Source organism: Pleurodeles waltl, chromosome 3_1, assembly GCF_031143425.1.
Source record: "Pleurodeles waltl isolate 20211129_DDA chromosome 3_1, aPleWal1.hap1.20221129, whole genome shotgun sequence".
NCBI lineage: Eukaryota > Metazoa > Chordata > Amphibia > Caudata > Salamandridae > Pleurodeles > Pleurodeles waltl.
This window is the reverse complement of record NC_090440.1, coordinates 1,901,401,706-1,901,420,477: the sequence shown is the minus strand read 5'-3', so window position 1 is coordinate 1,901,420,477 and position 18,772 is coordinate 1,901,401,706. Positions and strand designations below refer to the sequence as shown.

The 18,772-nt window shown below is 45.3% G+C and overlaps 1 protein-coding gene across 2 annotated transcripts in view; it reads left to right on the top strand.

The window, feature by feature from the left end:
• KIAA2012 (KIAA2012 ortholog) overlaps positions 1-18,772 on the top strand; it is a 324,198-nt gene that overhangs the window by 40,472 nt on the left and 264,954 nt on the right. For both annotated transcript variants that reach the window (XM_069226046.1, XM_069226047.1), the window contains exons 3-4: positions 2,875-3,037; positions 7,959-8,126. In XM_069226046.1, coding sequence (XP_069082147.1) covers positions 2,875-3,037; positions 7,959-8,126 — 331 coding nt within the window. The remainder of the gene's footprint in view (positions 1-2,874; positions 3,038-7,958; positions 8,127-18,772) is intronic.

The following is an 18,772-nucleotide window of genomic DNA, read 5'->3' as shown; positions in this document are numbered from 1 at the left end:
TCATTGCCTGATTGAAACATGGTGTTGGTTCCTCAAGACTCTGACATATTGCCTCCCGTCTCCCAGGTCACTTAGGATACACTGGAAGTGGTAACTGAAGTGTTTTGCTTCAATGTAGTGTTTGTTACCCATTTCCTGTAGCAGCATGGAATGGAAATGTTCCTTAAAATGAAAACATGTGGAGGTGTGGCCAGGAAGAGGGGAAGCTCCCCATATTTATAATAATCTGGAGCAGTCTCCTCAGTCTGAGTTGGAACTGCTTCAGGAAATGAATAATATGGCATTTGAGGCTGCTTGCAAGGCAAAGAAGGGTTCTCCTCCACCCGTAAAGGACAGACTAACCCAGCTGGCCTTAGACACATCAGTTAAGGGCCGTCTTTAGGGCAGTGCGACTGGTGCGGCGCTGTGTTTAGCAATAACTTCTGATTTAAAAGCACCTATTGTAGAGTTCCTTGTGCGTCTAGCTTTCAGGCAGCAATAAAAATGTCAAGATATCTCTTGTGATTAATGTTCCTGAGAGAGTGAGCTAGAGAGTGAGAGAGAGAGATAGATATACTGATCGGCATTTTGTCTAGTGGCAGTTTTGACTGCCATAAAGTAGCGCAGAGGTTTAATATGCCTGTTGCAAATAACAGATCTGTATTTTGTGTGGGTAGCTGAGTGGCTTAGTAAAGCCAACTTTTACCAGCGCTTCAAAACAAATTAAATGTATGTGAGAGAGGGGATATGGAGAGATCAGGGGCACTTTTTCCAGGTGGTAGTGAAGGAATCCGAGGGGGGGGTTATGGCAGGGAGGTGGGGGGTCACCAAAAAAGATTGACACACTAGGCACCACCAGCACTAAAGCCGGCCCTGCCTCAGATGAAGCGGCAGAGTAGATATATCAAGAAGACAGAGTCGGCAGAATCGGTTAACCACCCGCACATGAATTTAGTGCTGCCTTACTCCCCTGCACAACCTGATGTGGATGATTGTTTTGCACAGTACAGGCACAAGGACCTTGGGGCCAGATGTAGGAAGCCGTTTGCATGGTGCAAACTGCGAAAATCGCAGTTTGCGCCATGCAAACAGCCTAACGCGATACTGATTCACAATTTGCCAGTCGGTACCGACTCACAAATTGTGAATGCGACTCGCAAATAGGAAGGGGTGTTCCCTTCCTATTTGTGACTTGCATCGCAATGCAGAATTGCTTTGTGACCGCGAATGCGGTCGGAAAGCAATTTGCAGTTACCACCAGTGTCACACTGGTGGTAACTCACTCGCAAAAGGGAAGGGGTCCCCATGGGACCCCTTCCCCTTTGTGAGTGTGGGCAAAAAGGTTTTTTCAGAGCAGGCAGTGGTCCAATGGACCACTCCCTACTCTGAAAAAGCGAAACCAAATGGTTTCGTAATTTTTTTCATTTTGCAACTCGTTTTCCTTTAAGGAAAACGGGCTGCAAAATGAAAAAAAAAACTGCTTTATTGAAAAAGCAGTCACAGACATGGAGGTCTGCTGTCTTCAGCAGGCCACCATCCCTGTGAGTGCAGGGACTCACTATGGGGTCGCAAAATGCAACCCATCTCATTAATATTAATAAGGTGGGTCTTTGCGACCCCATAGCGAGTCGCAGACGGTGTCTGAGACACCGTTCTGCATCCAAATTTGCGATTCGGAAATTGCGAGTTGCACCGACTCGCAATTTCCGAATCGCAAATTCGGACCTTGCTACATCTGGCCCTACATTCTAGCTGAATCCATAATCAGGTGGGTTCTTTGTGGTGAATGAGCGGACACAAAAGTAACTCAGTTTCCTGGATAACTTGGGTCAGTTTCTTGGATAGCTATATTTGTGATATGGCTCGTTCCAATTTAAGGGGTGTGTTTAGGAGTTACTAGTGTTCTTTTCTATAAACATCAGTACTTGTGGTCCAAACCAACTAAGATGTCCAGCCTTTGAGTCTGAGTTGCTACAAAACTAGAGCATATGTTTTATAAGCAACCTAATGAATTATGTCTGGCACTTTTGCCCCAGGAATGGGATGACCATAAAAAAATAGAGTAACCCGAAAGCTCACAAAGTTTACAAAGAACACAAAACTGTTTTCCATCCACTAAAGTTGCACAGTCTTTCTACACAAGAGCTAATAAGGTGTACATGGGTGCATCTTCGCCCAAGAAGGTGGTAAGTCCTTCGTTTTTTGAGTATATTGTTACTTTACCTGCTCTTCTTCTGTACCTGTAAATGAAACCTCTATTATCCCCTAAGGCGATACCTCTGAGTAGAGTGTGAATTTTTTAAGAGCAATGACTAGAGTCAAGAACACCATGTACCGACTCCTGGAATAAGCCTTAACCCATGGATGGTCAAGTATTCAATATGAGTACCTTGGAGGACTGCAGCAGTATCTAAGGACTATTGGTCTTTGGTGGTAAACGATAGTGCCTATTATGAGATAACCACTGACAGCCATAGAACCCAAAAAAGGGGCCTCGCACCACACATCCACACATTATTGTATCTTCTTCTATGAAAGTCTGTCTCTTGTTAACCAGATTACAAACATCCCCAGGAGTCATGCCCACCCTTCGATAGTGCTCTGATGCTCCAGGGGCTGTGAGAGAAGGTCATTAATAAATACATATAGCCACAGGGAAGGATTTGGAAAAGGTGCTGTCTTTCATTTGTTCTTCCACTCTCAGGGCTCTGGCTGTAACATTCAAGTACCAAAATGCCTCTATGGGGTTTGTAGAATGACATCGGGATTGTGTCTTTTACATTCCACATCACATAAAATCATAATTCCCAACCCCCTTTTTTAATCATCACGCCATTATTTAGTTTGTTTGATTTGTAACCTTCCAATTATTTTTGTTGTATTTTTTGCTTTTAGAAGGGTCCAGTCGAGGCACGCTGGCAGCCATACCTCCACTTCCTCAGCGAACAAGACAGCAGGACTGATCGACAGATGCACCCCGGATACTCCGCCAAGCGATACCTGTCATGTCTGTCGCAAACCTGGGACCCTTCCATGGTGTACCGGCTCCAGTGTGCAGGTCAGTACCACTGGGAAGTAAGGGTTGGCGGTAATGGGTTGGACAACCCCACAGACCACCGCGCGTTTTCCTGCAACGGGTTGAAATTCGGTGTTCCTTCAGAACTAATTCTCAAAGAGGTTGTTAGTTCCCTCGTTGATCCTATGATCAAGTACAGAAATACCGAACTAAACCAAAATACCAAAATATCGACTACCACCCATGAGGTCAATGAAAGCACATATGGGGAAGTATAGCTTTACTGTTCTAACCACTCATGTACTTACCTCAACTATATGCTGCACGTCGCTATTACAAACTCGCCGTTTTGGTACCGCACAGTGTGATGGGACACAGAAGTCTGGACTATGTGCGGATGACTCACGTAATGGAGAAGTTCAGTGACGTCACGCCCTCAGGTTGTAGAGTTTTAGGCAGGCATTCAGCCCTTTACAATACCCGCGGCCAGTGACATTCCTCAGTGAAACTTACCGTGGCAGTCATTCCAGTGCTTATTTTGTAAATAAAAAGGTGCCGGTGCCCAAAGCCCTTCTCTTAAACACGCGGCTGCTGCAATTAAATGTGGAAACACGGAATACTGATGCGGCGTAATCCTGAAGCCATCTCGGGCCTCTTCAATCCATTTAAAGCCACTACCTGTCACTTCAGCTCACTCTATAACAGCTTTCTACTTTCTCACTTTGTGAAGTTTTTTCGTTTTTCCCTCCCTCCATCTTTCCCATATTTGTATTCTGCTCTCAGCAAATGCGTGAAGCAGAAGAATAAGCCCCGGCCCTCAAAACTAAGTGCCGGTGCTCAGCACCGGGAACAACAAGCACAAATTAAGCACTGAGTCATTAACCTGAAGGCGAATTTCAGCCTCTAGAGCTGTGAATATCTGTCTTGGTTGCTCCTCCAGGATGGGTTGGTGGGTGAGCACCACAAAAGAATAAGAGTAACCGACAGATTTGTGCCGTTGAATGTGCCCTCGTCGCAGTATCTGCCCCTGCAGCCCTCGTCATGAGTAGTTTCTCTCAGCTGCGTTCTGAAGGCAGCTACCTTTTCAAAATAGGTGCTATTTATCATGTTTCTTACTTTTTCATTACAACTTTCCAAGGCCTCTCCCACCCTCTCAAATCAGGCACAAATAAAACCGCCAAAGACATAAAAAAAAATAAAAGAATTCAGCATTATTTTTTAGATACCACTGATTATATCTGCACAAAAGCACAATTAGCACGCATTTAAAAATCTTACTTTATGATCCCAAAAGCCAAGCCAGGACGGGCCAAGTGGGGGTGCCATACAGGGTACCCTAGTTGCCCAGCGCCTCCCGCCCCTCCCTCACACACACCCTCCGCAGCAGCACTTCATGATATTGCGGCATCCCAGGGTGAACCGGCATTTGAAGAGAGCAGCAGCAAGCCTACACCGTCCTCCTTCCTGGCAGGGAAGCAGACACAGCCCAGAACTACTGGTAACTCGTCAAGAACAGGGTGGTGGGGCTGAGACAGAGCAGGAGAACCCAGGACACAGGATCTAACGATGGCACCTGCTAGGGAAGGGAGCAACGCACTCATGTTAGCCAATGAGGTTAGGGCTTGCATCCCAATGGGAATCCATACTCCACCGACACCTAGTGCCACAAGAATACCACGCGCCCAGCCATCTCCAAACGTATTACTAAATCCGACAAGCATCACTCAGTTGCATACGCAGACGCAAAACTTCCGGCGGCAGATCATTCTCGTACCTCGCAGCCAAGACCTGGAACACCCTCCCGCCGGATCTACGACAGACCCAGGACCTCCTTTCCTTCAGAAAACTACTCAAAACTTGGCTCTTCGAGCAGGAGCAGCACCCCCCCAGCGCCTTGAAACCCTCACGGGTATGTAGTGCGCTTTACAAATTAACTGATTGATTGATTGAGTTGTCACAACAGCTCCCCATGACTGAAAACAACGGCCCCCACAAGTTATGCACCGCAGAGGGGAGTCCTTACTGCAGTACAAATCCCATACCCCTGTCGCTTTGTGTCAATGGCACGACCCGTCCATTCCCAGTACGTCACGCCGTGCTGTTTGGCTCCTATTGCAATGCTGTGCTCCATGTCTGGTACGTAAATACATATACATGAGTTCTGCAATTTGTATTCAGCGGGCATCGCAGCGTTACTCTTATCCCCCATCCAGCTGAGCACACACGGGCATCTGAGATGGTGATAAGCAGTAATTCATCTCTTTGCCAACTGTTCAAGTGGCATCTCAGAATGAAAGGGGTGCCACTGATGGAGATGTGTGGGTGTTTCCCTTGTCTGAGAGGCATCACTCCTTGGTTAATCATGCATGGGCACAGCAAACTGTGACATTGTTTGATCATCTCTTGAGCGAGAGGGTGCCCTCCCCGCCTGACACCTGGTCATTAATTTTTACCTTTATGCACAATTTGCAACACTGTAGCAATCGAGAGCAATGTCCGCCAATGGAGGTCCTTAAATGTTCTATATATCTATATATGTATGTGGCGGCTGATGAGCTTTCACTGTACCAGGGTGTGATACCAACACTGACGTGCAGCGAGCCCGAGCCCCTCAAGAACATTTTCACAAAGTGGGGATAAACAGTGCAATTTACCGTGTAATTTTCACAAAAATTTGCAAAAGAGAAGTAGGCTCTTAAAAAGTACTAAGAAATAGTGCTCTACTTTCATGCTGTTTCAAGAGCGCCTGGTCTTCCCCAAGAATGATACAAGTTTGCCAGCTCTCCAGAATTTTAGGAAACCGGTAGCAAAATTGTGCGTTTTTCAGCATTAGTTTACTAAAATGTTAAAAAACATATATGTAGACAGTTCAGAAAATGCAATTCAATTTCGCGTGGCCTATTATTTACCATAATATCTGTTCACACTTCTACATTTCCACTTCATTTATTCACAAGTAATTTCTCAATTATATTTTATGACAAAGAATCTACATGGAATGGGCATTGTTGAAAAATAAAATGAGACAATTCCACAATGTTAGATAGGGCAGAAAAGCTGAACAACTTTTAGGGGCTCATATGTCAGTCTTGTTTGTCGTTTTACAAAGACCTTACATGTTTGGGCCTCAAGCAGATCATACTAATCTTGCTTATTAGGCTTTCAGATACTGATAGTGGGTTTTGTCTTTAAATACATACAACCTTTCCAAGAACATCTTTCAGAGGCAGCCTCCAGGCACACTCATTTCATCAGGCCCTCTGACTATTGAGGCACTGCACTGGACATCAGAGGATGCATGGCTGAGTGCGTGGTCTTCCACTTTCAAACCAAACATATTTAACACACTTAACAAGCTATTTTAAATGTAAACACGTGCAAATGGATGGACTACATTTGCACCTAGGCACTTTAAGGCTGAACCGCCATTACCAGATCGTTTTGTAATTTCGAACCCGTACATAAACACTGCTTTGGCACATAATGGAACGATGCACATGAATTTAAGATGATTTGTCAAAGATCACACAAATAGCAATAAGATTTCAGGGAGTAGTACCTAAGTTGTTCAGGGAGCCACCTGACTACAGCCAGGTCATCAATACAGTAGATGAAGATATGCTATTCCTCATCTAGTCAACCACTGCCAAGATTCTGTATCCCTACCTGCTCAGTTTATAAAGCACCTTGAAGCACGATGTGCCTTACTTGAGCCCTGTAATAGAACATATTTTAAAAAAATGTTTGTGCACTGTCTGTACTGACCATGCATTTTGAATGTATTTTTCACCCACACTGTGGCGTTCTTTTGTTCTTTTGCCTTGGTCAAAGGGGCGAATGTTGAGGAGTGGAACTATAGTAGATAACCTGTTGACGCAAGAAACCTGTCCAAGTACCGAAACCCCCCCCCCGCCCCCAGAAGCTTTCCCCTTGTTGATGAGTGCTGTCCTTCCATGAGTAAAAAAATCTGCTTTCAAACGTGTGCACCCAGTGGATCTGACACCCTCATTTATACAAAGGATGAACATGGAAATTGAAGAAAGAAGCCCTTGATGTGGTTGTGATACTGGATCCATTTGTTATATGTGGTGGTTTTGATGAATGAGTGGGAATTTAAGGGCAGAGGTCATAGGTATCCTATCACAGTTGTTGGGATGGATGCTTATACTCTCACCCACAGTCTGTTCACTTGGCCTAGTACGAATTAAAGCCAGCAGGTGCCCCACACAATGTATATGCCTATAGTGCTGGCTGAAAGACAAATTGCAATGAACTTGAAGCCTTGTGCAGGGCCAGTGATATGTCAGTTGACTCAAGAGAATAGCAGTAAATTGTAGATCACAAAACACAGAGAAAGGAGTTTGAGAAGGTTTGAGCATGTGGGACTTTGTGCTTACATTGTTAGACTACAAGTCTGACTGCCTTGCACCCTATACATCTTGACCCAACATTTTATAAACTCGCAGATCAACTAGTTATCAGTTATGGCTGATTCAGTGAATCCCTAGTTGACTTATAAAAGTGAGCTAAGCCTTGTGCAACAAAACACTTTTCTGTAGGTTTATTGGCCAGCAGCCACTCAAGGGTGCTCCTAAGAGGTCCAGAAAGGTCGGTCCTCAGCATTGCTTTCCCCTCTGGGCATGATTCATTGACTGAGTGTCCGATGAGGGCTATTGTAACCTGGGAGCATATATTGAGCACTATCAAAGCCTTTGATCGTTTCATAAAAATTAGGAATCATTTTGGCATTTTAAAAATAGTGTCAGTAATTTTTTTTATTTGTTTTCACGCAGAGGTATATCTGTTCTTTTGAAATCGAGTTGTTATTGGTTTGTTTCTATGTATGCATGTTTTAGTAGGCCGGATACTGACTATAGCTGCTAAACTTGGGCTATGGCTTTTTGTAAGTTCTGAAATTTGCAAACCTACGCTCAAACTAGTTTTCTGTTCTCGTCCATTACAGGAAGTATCCGGGACCCTGCAGTAATGCAGACCACCGCACCCAGCGGAGCTGCACCCGCCAGGAGGGAACAAGACCTCTCAGCTGCCCCTGCACAGTACCACCTCCTGCCTGTGATGTCATCCATTCATGACCTCCCGTGGACTGAGCCCCGGAAGAGGAACAGCTCAGGTATAGAAAAGATGAGCACCACTGAGCATAATCAAGACCGATGGAAATACAATGCTAACATGATCACAATGTTGTTTAAGAGATAACCCACCACCCTCCCAAATTAAAACCTTCTTCCGAGGTGCCTGCCTTCCGCTAGACTTAGTGGTTTACGTTGTTCCAGTACTTGCTCTTGTGTGCTTCTTCGTGTTTCTTTGTTCACCCCGCTCTTTTTCTCTCACCCTAGACTTATATTTTTCTTTTCATTCGTGCTCTTGCATAATCTGTCTATTGCCCTTACTATTACGGGTTACTTTTACTTCTACGGATTCATGACCAAACTACTACTCTTTATTTGAGTGAGAAACTCTTTAAAATGAGCTAAAAATACGTGAAAGTTTTGTGAAGCATAAAATAAGAAACATCTCTAGGAGAGCATGCGTTAGAAAAGAAACATTCACTAGGCAAAGATAAATTGAAAACATAGTAGTTTTATAATTTCATTCTTGCATTTTTGGCACAGTTTGAAATGCTGAGTTTCATAGAAAAACTGTGTGAAGTAAGCAGCATGAAGAGTGTGAGTGATTCCAGGAAAATGAAGGAAGAAAACTTAGGGCCTGATTTGGATGTTGGCGGTAACCATCCTGCCATTGGTTTCCCAACTGAAAACCCATTCGCCGTCATGACGGTCCGCTCCCCAGATTTAGATGTTGGCAGTCCCATAGACTTTACCCTGTTTGAGTCCCGGAGACTCTGCCAAGGATTCCCATTTGCCACAACAGCGCCATAGGAAAGTGTGGCTGATTGCAGGACTCCAGCTACATTTTCCGCCCAGTAGATTTGGATGTGCTATACTGCCAAGCAAAACATGGCGGTCCGACCTCCACTTCTGAGTTGACAGATTGGGGGAGGGGAGAAGGGGTGAAAAGTCACCTTTTCTCCCGATTCTACGTGCGTTTCCAGCTGGACACGACTGGGCAAAACTCTCCATCGCTGCTGCCACTGGACGACAGAGAAAACATGACCCCGGTCACTGGACACGGAGGTAGGCAACCCACATTGACTAAGTACATTTGGGGATACTGCACATGACCACATGACCATTGCAGACTTGTATGTGTCACTGTAATTTTTTGAAATTACTGTGACATGCATATGTTGGGGACATGAGTGGGTCAGACACGGATGGGGACACACTGGTACACAACACATATCGCACACATACCCAACTGCCATTCAGGTGCCAGTATTCATTAACAAATGTATGTTAGCACCACAGTGACGGTACATTCACACTTATCAACTGTATTGATGTGTGCACATTGCAAAGGGACCTGTACCTGTCACGACATGGTGTGCATCAAGTTGTGTGTGTGAGTCAGTATGTGTATGCGTGTGTGCAATGCTATTGGCTGGGTGAGGTGGAGGAAGATGTAGTGGGTGATGTGTTGTATGAGCATGTGTGCCACTTGCATATGGCATGGACGTTGTTGTGTATGTTGTATTGCTGTGTGCAACATTCAGGTGAGTGTTGTTGTGTGGCAGTAGTTGTCGTAATGTGTGTTGTTGTGCTTGTGTGCGCGTGTTTTTGTGTGGATGTGTGTGTAGTTGTTTGGGTTATGTCATGTATGGGTTCTCCCTCACTAGTGTGTGTATGTTGTGTCATGAATGCACACTTGTCAAGGTTAGAGTGTGTGTGGGCGACTTACCTGTAATCTGCGGCCCTGCCATTGTCCAATGCCAATTGGGTCCAGCGATATCCTCCCTCAGTCAGCAATCCGCCGGCAGGACACTGCCTGTCCAACTGTAACATCTAAATACATAGGGTGGAACACCATCGACTTGACGGTCATTTTGGGCCCGCCGCCTGCACAGACTGGCAGTAACACCACCAAGATTTAAATCAGGCCCTCTGTTTCTTCTGTCACAGTCTTGGTTCTGCGTAGATGTCAGTTGATGGTGAATTTGAATAGTTCAGTTTTCAGGAGGTGTATGAGCGGTGTGTGGTTCAGTCGCGCACTTGGGCATGGATTCACAACATTCAACTACCAGTAGCCCTGGACTGTCAATGATCTTCTTTGTGTTTTGGTTGCCTTAAAATTTGTTGTTTGATGAAGTGAAATCACTGATCACAGGTTCCTGGTCGACACTAAGCCGAGTCTGAGATTCTGCAGGTGGATTTTGTAAAGACCTTTGGTTGGACTGTTTTGTCGTCATAATTTTCTTTGTAAATATATCCTTATGTAAGGTGGAATTTCAATATTTTTATCATCACTATTCAATTTCAATGTTTATTACCTATACCAAAGATTAAACTATACCTTATCAATGCTTATAGAAAGCTCACAGGGTGTACTTTGTGCAGTAATTTGCGATTGTATCTCGACTATTTGTAATGGATCCCGGGCATTATTTTATAATCGCTCCAGATGTGTGTATAGCTTACACATTTCCCAAGCAGCAATTTTTTCTCATGGCTATTGCTATAAACAATATATGAATCTTATTCACATGGACTGTATTTCAATCTTCAGTAGTTAAAACATTAAACTAATAATAGCTAAACCACCTCGTATAATATTACGTTTCATAGGGATGAATGTGAAACCTTACTGTCAACATAACATAAACAATATTTGCATAGATATCCTATTGTAGTGGAAATAGTTTGGGGCTTATAGCTGTAGTACAACACATTTATTTCATGGTTACATGAAAAATGTGTGCACACAAACAACATATACCTTTGTAAAATGTATAATATGCACCCAGCTCTCATTATTATTGAAGGCGTGAAGTTTCTCGTGTGTAATGTAATATGGCTGAGACTTCATATCATTGAGTATTGTTATTTGAAAATTATGTGTACTATGCCAAAAGACTCCCTGTGATTAAATACCCAATGAATAAATACTTCAAGCAACGGAGAAACTCCACTATCTATTGCAGTGCAAGAAATGCCACAAAAATTGACTCGGAGAAGATTAATGTACTTGTTACTCAATGTGTTTCCAGGGACCAGGTACAAAAACAGGAGAAGAGCAGTAACTCATTGTTTATTACTTGCCTCCTGGCATAAGTTTTGTCAGTGGAAAAACAATCCCTCTGGTGGAAGCTTCGTGTAATAAAGAGTGAACAGGACAGGAGGCAGCTGAATGGCAGCTCTGCTTCGGGTCCAATGACTGGTTCCGCTCTGCTGCCCATGTTCCCTATTCCTTTTATTTTGTATATATTACCTTTTGGTATAGTAGCATTGCATAACATCTGCCAACATGTGCTACACACCCAGGACACAGTGCACTTGGGAACGAAGGCTGAAAATAAATCTGGTGTATAATTATCGAGTGAAATTATATTAGCAAAATAAAATGTCAGAATAGAAGATACTACAAGAGAAATAGTTCCAGGTTGGACGTCCTCTTGAGTGTCAGGTTTGGTTTGTCTGGGGTGTAATCACTTATACCTGGTACTGTCTGCAAATAATGTTGTGTGTTAGAGAAATCACAAATAATCTATACTTTAATGTCTCTTTGGGAATGTTTGAATTCAAGCTCGAAGAGCTTAGGTTTCCCTACTTTGTAATGTCTTTCAAGAGGTTTGAAATGGGTCTAGGATACTTCCACCCTTAATCATCATATCGAACATACAGCAGGCATCTCACAACCCAAAAGAAACACACATTGAGGAACAGGAACCCTAATGTGAAAAAATGTATTTCACATAAGAGTTCTGGTTCCTCAATGTTTGGATGCTTTCTGGGTTTGAGGATGCCTGTTTACATTTGGTGCCTCTGACCGTCAAACTCTAAATAATGCCTTTTGTCTTTAGTATCTTAAGACTCATTTCTATAACTGAAATTTCCTGGGTACCGTTGTGGTATTTTTCATATAGTGTTCCTCTGATACAATCACGTTTAATCATAATCAATTCTTCTTTGGGTATGTTTGTTACATGATTTTAGGTGATAACTGGAGGCTTCTTATATCAAGAAGACCGGCATAGTTTTGTATACATCTTTTGTGAGCGAGATAGTCATAATAGTCTGTATCTAACAAAAACAATTAGTTCGCTGGCGTCGTGCACTGTTAATTCTAGGATGTATTAATTACTATTAGGCTTATTTTTATTGTGAGGTGCACATATTTTGTCCGGTCCACTTAAATTCACAGTTGTCTAATCTCTGGCCAAGGTGGAAATCGTGCATGCACGCCACATACAAACACCTTATCATTTGGTACATTTGCAATCTGTATAGACTCATATGGAAAATTAGCAGTCCCACCAGAACAGATTGAGTATTGTGGGGTAGGTTAGCAAACATTGCAGTACAAGAAGGTCCATATTTTGAAGATGCTGTAGTCTTGAGTTGCTGGTGCATCAGTACTTGTACATCATTAGGAAGGGGTGGGTTTGACATTGCTCTTGATTCTGAGTGATGTGCTGTGGTGAGCTGTGTAGATCAACACAACTGCATGCATAATGTGCGGTGGCTCAAACATAAATGGCCAGTGGACAGTCCACTGATAGTTGGTTAGGTGCTGCACAATGGTCAACAGAAAATGCAGCCAGTGGGGGTCTATAAAGTGAGGCTGTGATGTCCTGGACCAGAGAAGCACCCAGAGAACCCTACACTGGAATGGTTCCAACATTTGTCTCAGTGTTTGAGGGCATGGTATAAAAGATGTCAATCCATCATCTCAGGTGGACATTGTGGAATGATCAAAATAGTGTCTCTATAGCAACCTTAATAAATTCTCTATCCTGTGTACCTATATACTCAGTCGGTGCAGGCACACCTCCGCAAACCTGCACCATAATAGATTGAAGTAGGAGGGAGAAATTCTTGTCCCCAAAACAGTGCCCTACATTTGTAGATATACCTCGTTGATAAAATAAATATCATTTTCTTGTGTAAAGTGTCTACCAATATGTAATGTGGCCTTGCCTGCTTATAGGGGGTTGTGTGTAGCTCCGGTCACTGATGCAGAACGGGCCCTTCGTGGGGGACTCTGCTCCTTTCCCCCATTACCCTCAACTAGCCTGATGGCAGGAAGGGTAAAAGACACCATCTCTTCTGCCCGGCTATTTCTACCCTCCTGCCAGGGGAGCTGAATGGGTTGACATACCTGTTCCATCACTCCTGGGGGCTCACTGGGTAGGCGGGCCTCATAGTCACCTTTAGGAGAGTAGGGAGGTAGAAGCTATCTGGTACACCTCTGCAATATTTGTAGGTCTCTGCAATATTTGTAGGCCCCTGCAAGGAGAATGGGTTTTTCTAATCTACTGGAGTCTACTCCTCTCACTCAGTTTCCTTGCATCCTGGTGGAATCTTCATGAAGAATCTCTGAGAAGGAAAAATTCATTCCAGCCTCTGGCACAGCATCTGTCACAGCCCATATCTTCAAGCTAAAATGCCATTGACAGGCCGGCCTTCCATCCAGCCCGTCTTTCCAGTTGTTGCTGGCCAAAGATCATCCAGTTTGCAAACTGTTAAACTTCATATAAACTGTAAACATACTCAACCCCTTTCTATTTTGACATGGGAGACCCAGGCCCAGATTTACAAACATTTGAGCAGCACTCTGCAGCTTTCAGCAATGCTGCTTTCTGTAAATGGGTAAAAATGTATGCGCCACCAGATTTAGCAAAAGCTTTGCTAAATATGTTATCAACCGGGTAACTGCTAAACAAAAGCTGTTTTAGGCACTCACTAAGGGGGTCATTACGAGTTTTGCGGTTTCAGGACCGCCATGTTGGCGGTGACGGTCAAACCGCCAACAGGATGACAGAGAAGACCGCCAAATTATGACTATGGCAGTACTTCCAGTAGAACACAGCCAAACCACCGTCGGCACCGCCAGTGCGGTCAGGCCGCCACGGACGACAATAGCTCCCTGCAGGTCAGGGGAGGCCATGTTTCCGCCGGACAGATTACGAGGTTGCACACCTCCAAGGTTTTCGCCGCGGTCCCACCACCACAGAAACCCAGGCAGAAACCAACTGTATGAAAGGAGACACTCACCTTCAGGAAGCCATACTCGTCCCGAGCTGCCATGGAACCAGAACTACACGCATTCCTACTGCTCCTACTCGGCCAACGACTTAGGAACCAGCGACGATGACAGCAACCGTGAGTACACACACTTACCTCTCACTGTTGTTAATTGTCAAAGTACCTAAGCACATACAACATGCAAATCGGGAGCGGGTGGCGAGGGCGACAAACACATGTAACCCCACACTGACACACACACTCACACACAGCCACATGCACACCCGCACATACATGGCACACACCCTATGGCCATCACACACATGTCTAAAACACACACCAACCCCCAGATACACAACACCAGCACAGTCACACACAACTCACAACACCACCAAATTACACAACTACACCACAATCGCTATATCATCAAAGCATTGTTAAGGACAAACAATAGACAATACCCCTGGAAGAAATATTACATACAACACCATGTACCACCACCAGGGAACGAACACACACAATCACACATCCAAAAATGCAGCATACGAAATACCCTGCAAACACACTTCACAACGTATCTGGCATACCATTCTCCACACACACTCACGCATACAGTCCAAGCACACAAAGGCACACAACACTGCAGCAAACACATGTCAACACAAACACCACACAATACCAACACAACATGTCCCCAACATACACATAGCCATCACACAACACACCCATCACTGGTGGACAAATGCAATGCACACAACCACACATGCTGCCCAAACAGGTAGCACAACCACCACTGACAGACAAATGCTCACACACAAACAATGTCAGCCAAGACCAAAAGTGCCCTAAGTAAAGAAATGTAGGACAAGGATATAATGTAGAAATCAACAACAGGTTTTTTCTAAAATTTATATTAAAAATAAAAATATATGATCAATGTCCAAGGCCAGAGGCCAGTCCAACAACTTTGAGTGCAACATGCACACAAAGCACACAAAACACGTGTTTGTGCCCCCAACTTGAATCCTGACTTCCATGTAACCTCCACAGGTAGGGGCATCAGGGGGACAGGCAGGCACCTCCGGGGTTAGGGGGGATCAATGGGGGGTGGGCTCTGAATTGGGAAGGGAACCTTTGGGTTTTGGTTGGGGAGGGCTTAGGTCGAGCTTTGTGCAGCGTTGGGTACTCTTGGGAGGGGTTGACTTCTTGGCGGGGGAGGGGCATGGCTACTAGCGGGGGAAGGGGAGGTCTTGGAGGTTGAAGGGCCGGACTTGGGGAGGGGCACAGAACATTTACGGGTATCACTGGGTGGGAGAGGAGTAGGGAAAAGGGAATACCCAGAGAGGAAAGCTTTCTTTGACATACGGGGATGGTCATAGCAAAAGGGTTTGGGTGTGGAGGGAGAGGGAGTGGTTGTAAGCGTTGTAGCTGTGGATGTCTTGGGTGCATGTGTGTGTGAGGTATGCTTGTGTGTGGTGGGTGTCTGTTGGTTGGGTGAGTGTGGGCACTTATGTGTTTTGGGTGGAGGTGCTGGAAGATGCCGTGGTGGATGGGTGACTGTCTGTTGGGGTGGTGACTGCAGGTATGGTTGGATGTGCTGCATGTAGGAGTGTCTGTGGTGTCTGTGGATGTGGTGACTGGGGTGGATGTCTGAGATCTGCTGTTGTGATGTCTGTGGGTAAGATAGGTGTAGTGGCTGGATCTGTGAATGTTGGTGTGGTGTCTGCAGGTGTGTCGGGTGTTGTGTCTATGATGCAGGTTTTTTTGGGGGTGTCAAGGTAGGTAGTGACTGTTGATGTGTCTGCAGATGTATGTTGCTTGTGTGCATTATGGTGGTGTGTCCTGTGGTGCTTGTGTTTGTCTGAGCTATCCTTAGATGTTGAGGTGGGTGCATGCTTATCTGTCTGTGTGCTTTGGCTGGGGCGGGGAAGAGGGGTTTGGGATTGGGAAGAGGAAGGTGTAGGGAGGACGAAAGACAAAGGGTGACTGGCTGCCGTCAGTGTGGAGGCCAGAGCCTGAAAGGATCTCTGTAGGCCAGCCAGTGCACCATGAATACCCTCCAGGAATGCATTACTCTGTTGCACTTGAGTTGCAAGTTCCTGGATGGCATTCACAATGGTCGACTGACCCACAGAGATCGACCTCAGGAGGTTAATAGCCTCCTCACTGCGGGCAGCAGGGCTGACAGGGGCAGGGACAGAGGTGCCTGCGACAAAGCAGATGCCCACCCTCTTGGGTGAGAGGGAACGGACAACTGGGTGGGGAGCTACAGGGAGGATGGTGGTAGAAAGGGGGGTGGTGGACAAAGATGGTGCTGGAGTCGTCCCAGATGGGTCCGCCACCACCATGGAGTGGCCACTGGAGGAGGATTCTAAGGATGATGATGTAGATCCTGTCTCCCCCATGGCACTCTCTCGCCCTCCGGGCCACTGGGTCCCTCGCTGTTGGTGGTCTCAGCACTCCAGGTCCTGTGGCTGGCAGCATCCCCTCTAGCCTGCGCCCCGTTTCCTTCGCCTACTGATGTGGTGAACCAAGACCAAATCCTGTCCAAACAACTCAAATCAGCTAAAGTAAGTGTAGCTAGGAATAGCCCATTATACATTATCAGCCACCAAGTATTCTTTGAGACATGATGTAGGCAGGTAATACCATATGCAGCACTCCTATAGGTATGGCATTGGCATATCTAGCGTAGACAAAGCACATTGTCTAAGGGTAAAACTGTCTAGCCACTTACCTCCTCTACAACAAAGGCATTGGGACACAAGTTATTTGTCCACATGTCAATGTAATACAAAGAAATGTAACGGGCTAATACACAACACGAGTCCCCCATTGTTGGATGTCCTTCCGTTACAAACTTCACATTCCCCATTGTATGATTATGAGTTCACAATGGGGACACCTCCTCAAACCACATTTGGACAGTACTATATTGGCCATACCAATTGCTTGAATAGAATGCCAGCCTCACATGAAGTACACAACTGTTTCAGAACACTAGGCCCTGTAAATAATCTGTCAGGCCCAATGTTGCACATAGAGCAGATCCATTTTAATGGGAGTGGTATTACACCTTAGACCTACAATAAATGCTCATTGGAATATTGGACCTGGGAACACTAGATGGGAAGAATGAGACAGCACCTTACGTACATATATATGGCTGGGTAGAGAAACACATGTGGCTCTTTCACAAGTGCTTCTCCACATACAGTCATACATATTGCTGGACACAGGTGGTCAACATATTTCCATGCACAACCCAAAAGCCAGACCTCTGTTTTTATAATGGCAACTGGAGTACTATGTATTCCAAGTAGTCAACCTACCTGTAGCACCTACTACATTGTCACTGCTGCTATACTAAGGCGGCATACACCAAACTATCAGAGGAAAGTACATGGATTCAGTCAGTACTTACCCCCTTGTGGCTGCTGTGCTGCCTTCAAATGCCCATCCACCTCAGGGTAGTCCACTGCCAAAATGAGGCCATTAGGGCGGTAAGGGTCCGACGGACATCCCTCCCTCGTTGGGAGGACATCCCCAGCTGGGCCCGAGACGTCTTTCAGGCCCAGCGTCTCAAGTCCTCCCACCGCTTTCTACAATGGGTGCTCCGCTGGCTGTGAATCCCCAGGGTCTAAACTTGCTTGCCGATGGCAAGCCAAATCCCCTTCTTCTGATGGGCGTTGACCTGCATGGATGACACAGGCAAAAGGAGAAAGTCATGTCCACATGCACCATGCCAATAGGAGTGGACAGTACACATCAGTCACAGCAAGATGGCACACATACCCATCCTCTCTGCTCCGATGCCTTCACAATATACCATCTGCATGCATGAACACCTTGACAAGTTTACATCAACAGTACACCGTCAAACACAACACCTATCATGCATTGCTATGACACTAGACTCACCTGCTCCTCTAGTGCTCCATATAGATGGCCATACACGGGTAAGGCCTCCTACACTAGCTTTTCCAGCTCTTCAGGGGTGAAGGCTGGGGCCCTATCACCTGCAGGATGTGGCATGATAGCTCCCAGAGGCAGTACACAGCAGCTCAGGTAGTGGATGCCTTGCTGGCAGCAGTGTCAGGACTCAAGTGAGTAATACTTCAGAAGATGGCCGTCACGGCTGCCACGTACATGACCATCACTGCTGGCAGACATTGCCATTGGCACTAGTCCCCTAAAAGGAGCAATGTCTTCCAATGGCAAGTTACACCGCGATTGTGACCGCCTACCGCCATGACGACTTCCGCCGGTGGACTTAGGTCACTTCCACCTGTCCAGTACAGCAGGTCAAACGCCTGCCATTTTGAGGATATTTCGTGTATGGAAGGGTTTCTTAATCAGCGTCAAATAATTAACCCCGTTTTGTGCTGTACATCTGTACGTACTGCCCTCATGTTTGTGTGACAGTGTGTGCATATGTGCTATATAAGCTGTGCTGTGTGAGGACATGTGGTGATAGCTCTGTCCAGCTACTCAGATGTTACTATTTGTCGGAAAAAATCGAATAAGTTAAACAATATGTGAGATATATAGGGAGTGCAGAATTATTAGGCAAATGAGTATTTTGACCACATCATCCTCTTTATGCATGTTGTCTTACTCCAAGCTGTATAGGCTCGAAAGCCTACTACCAATTAAGCATATTAGGTGATGTGCA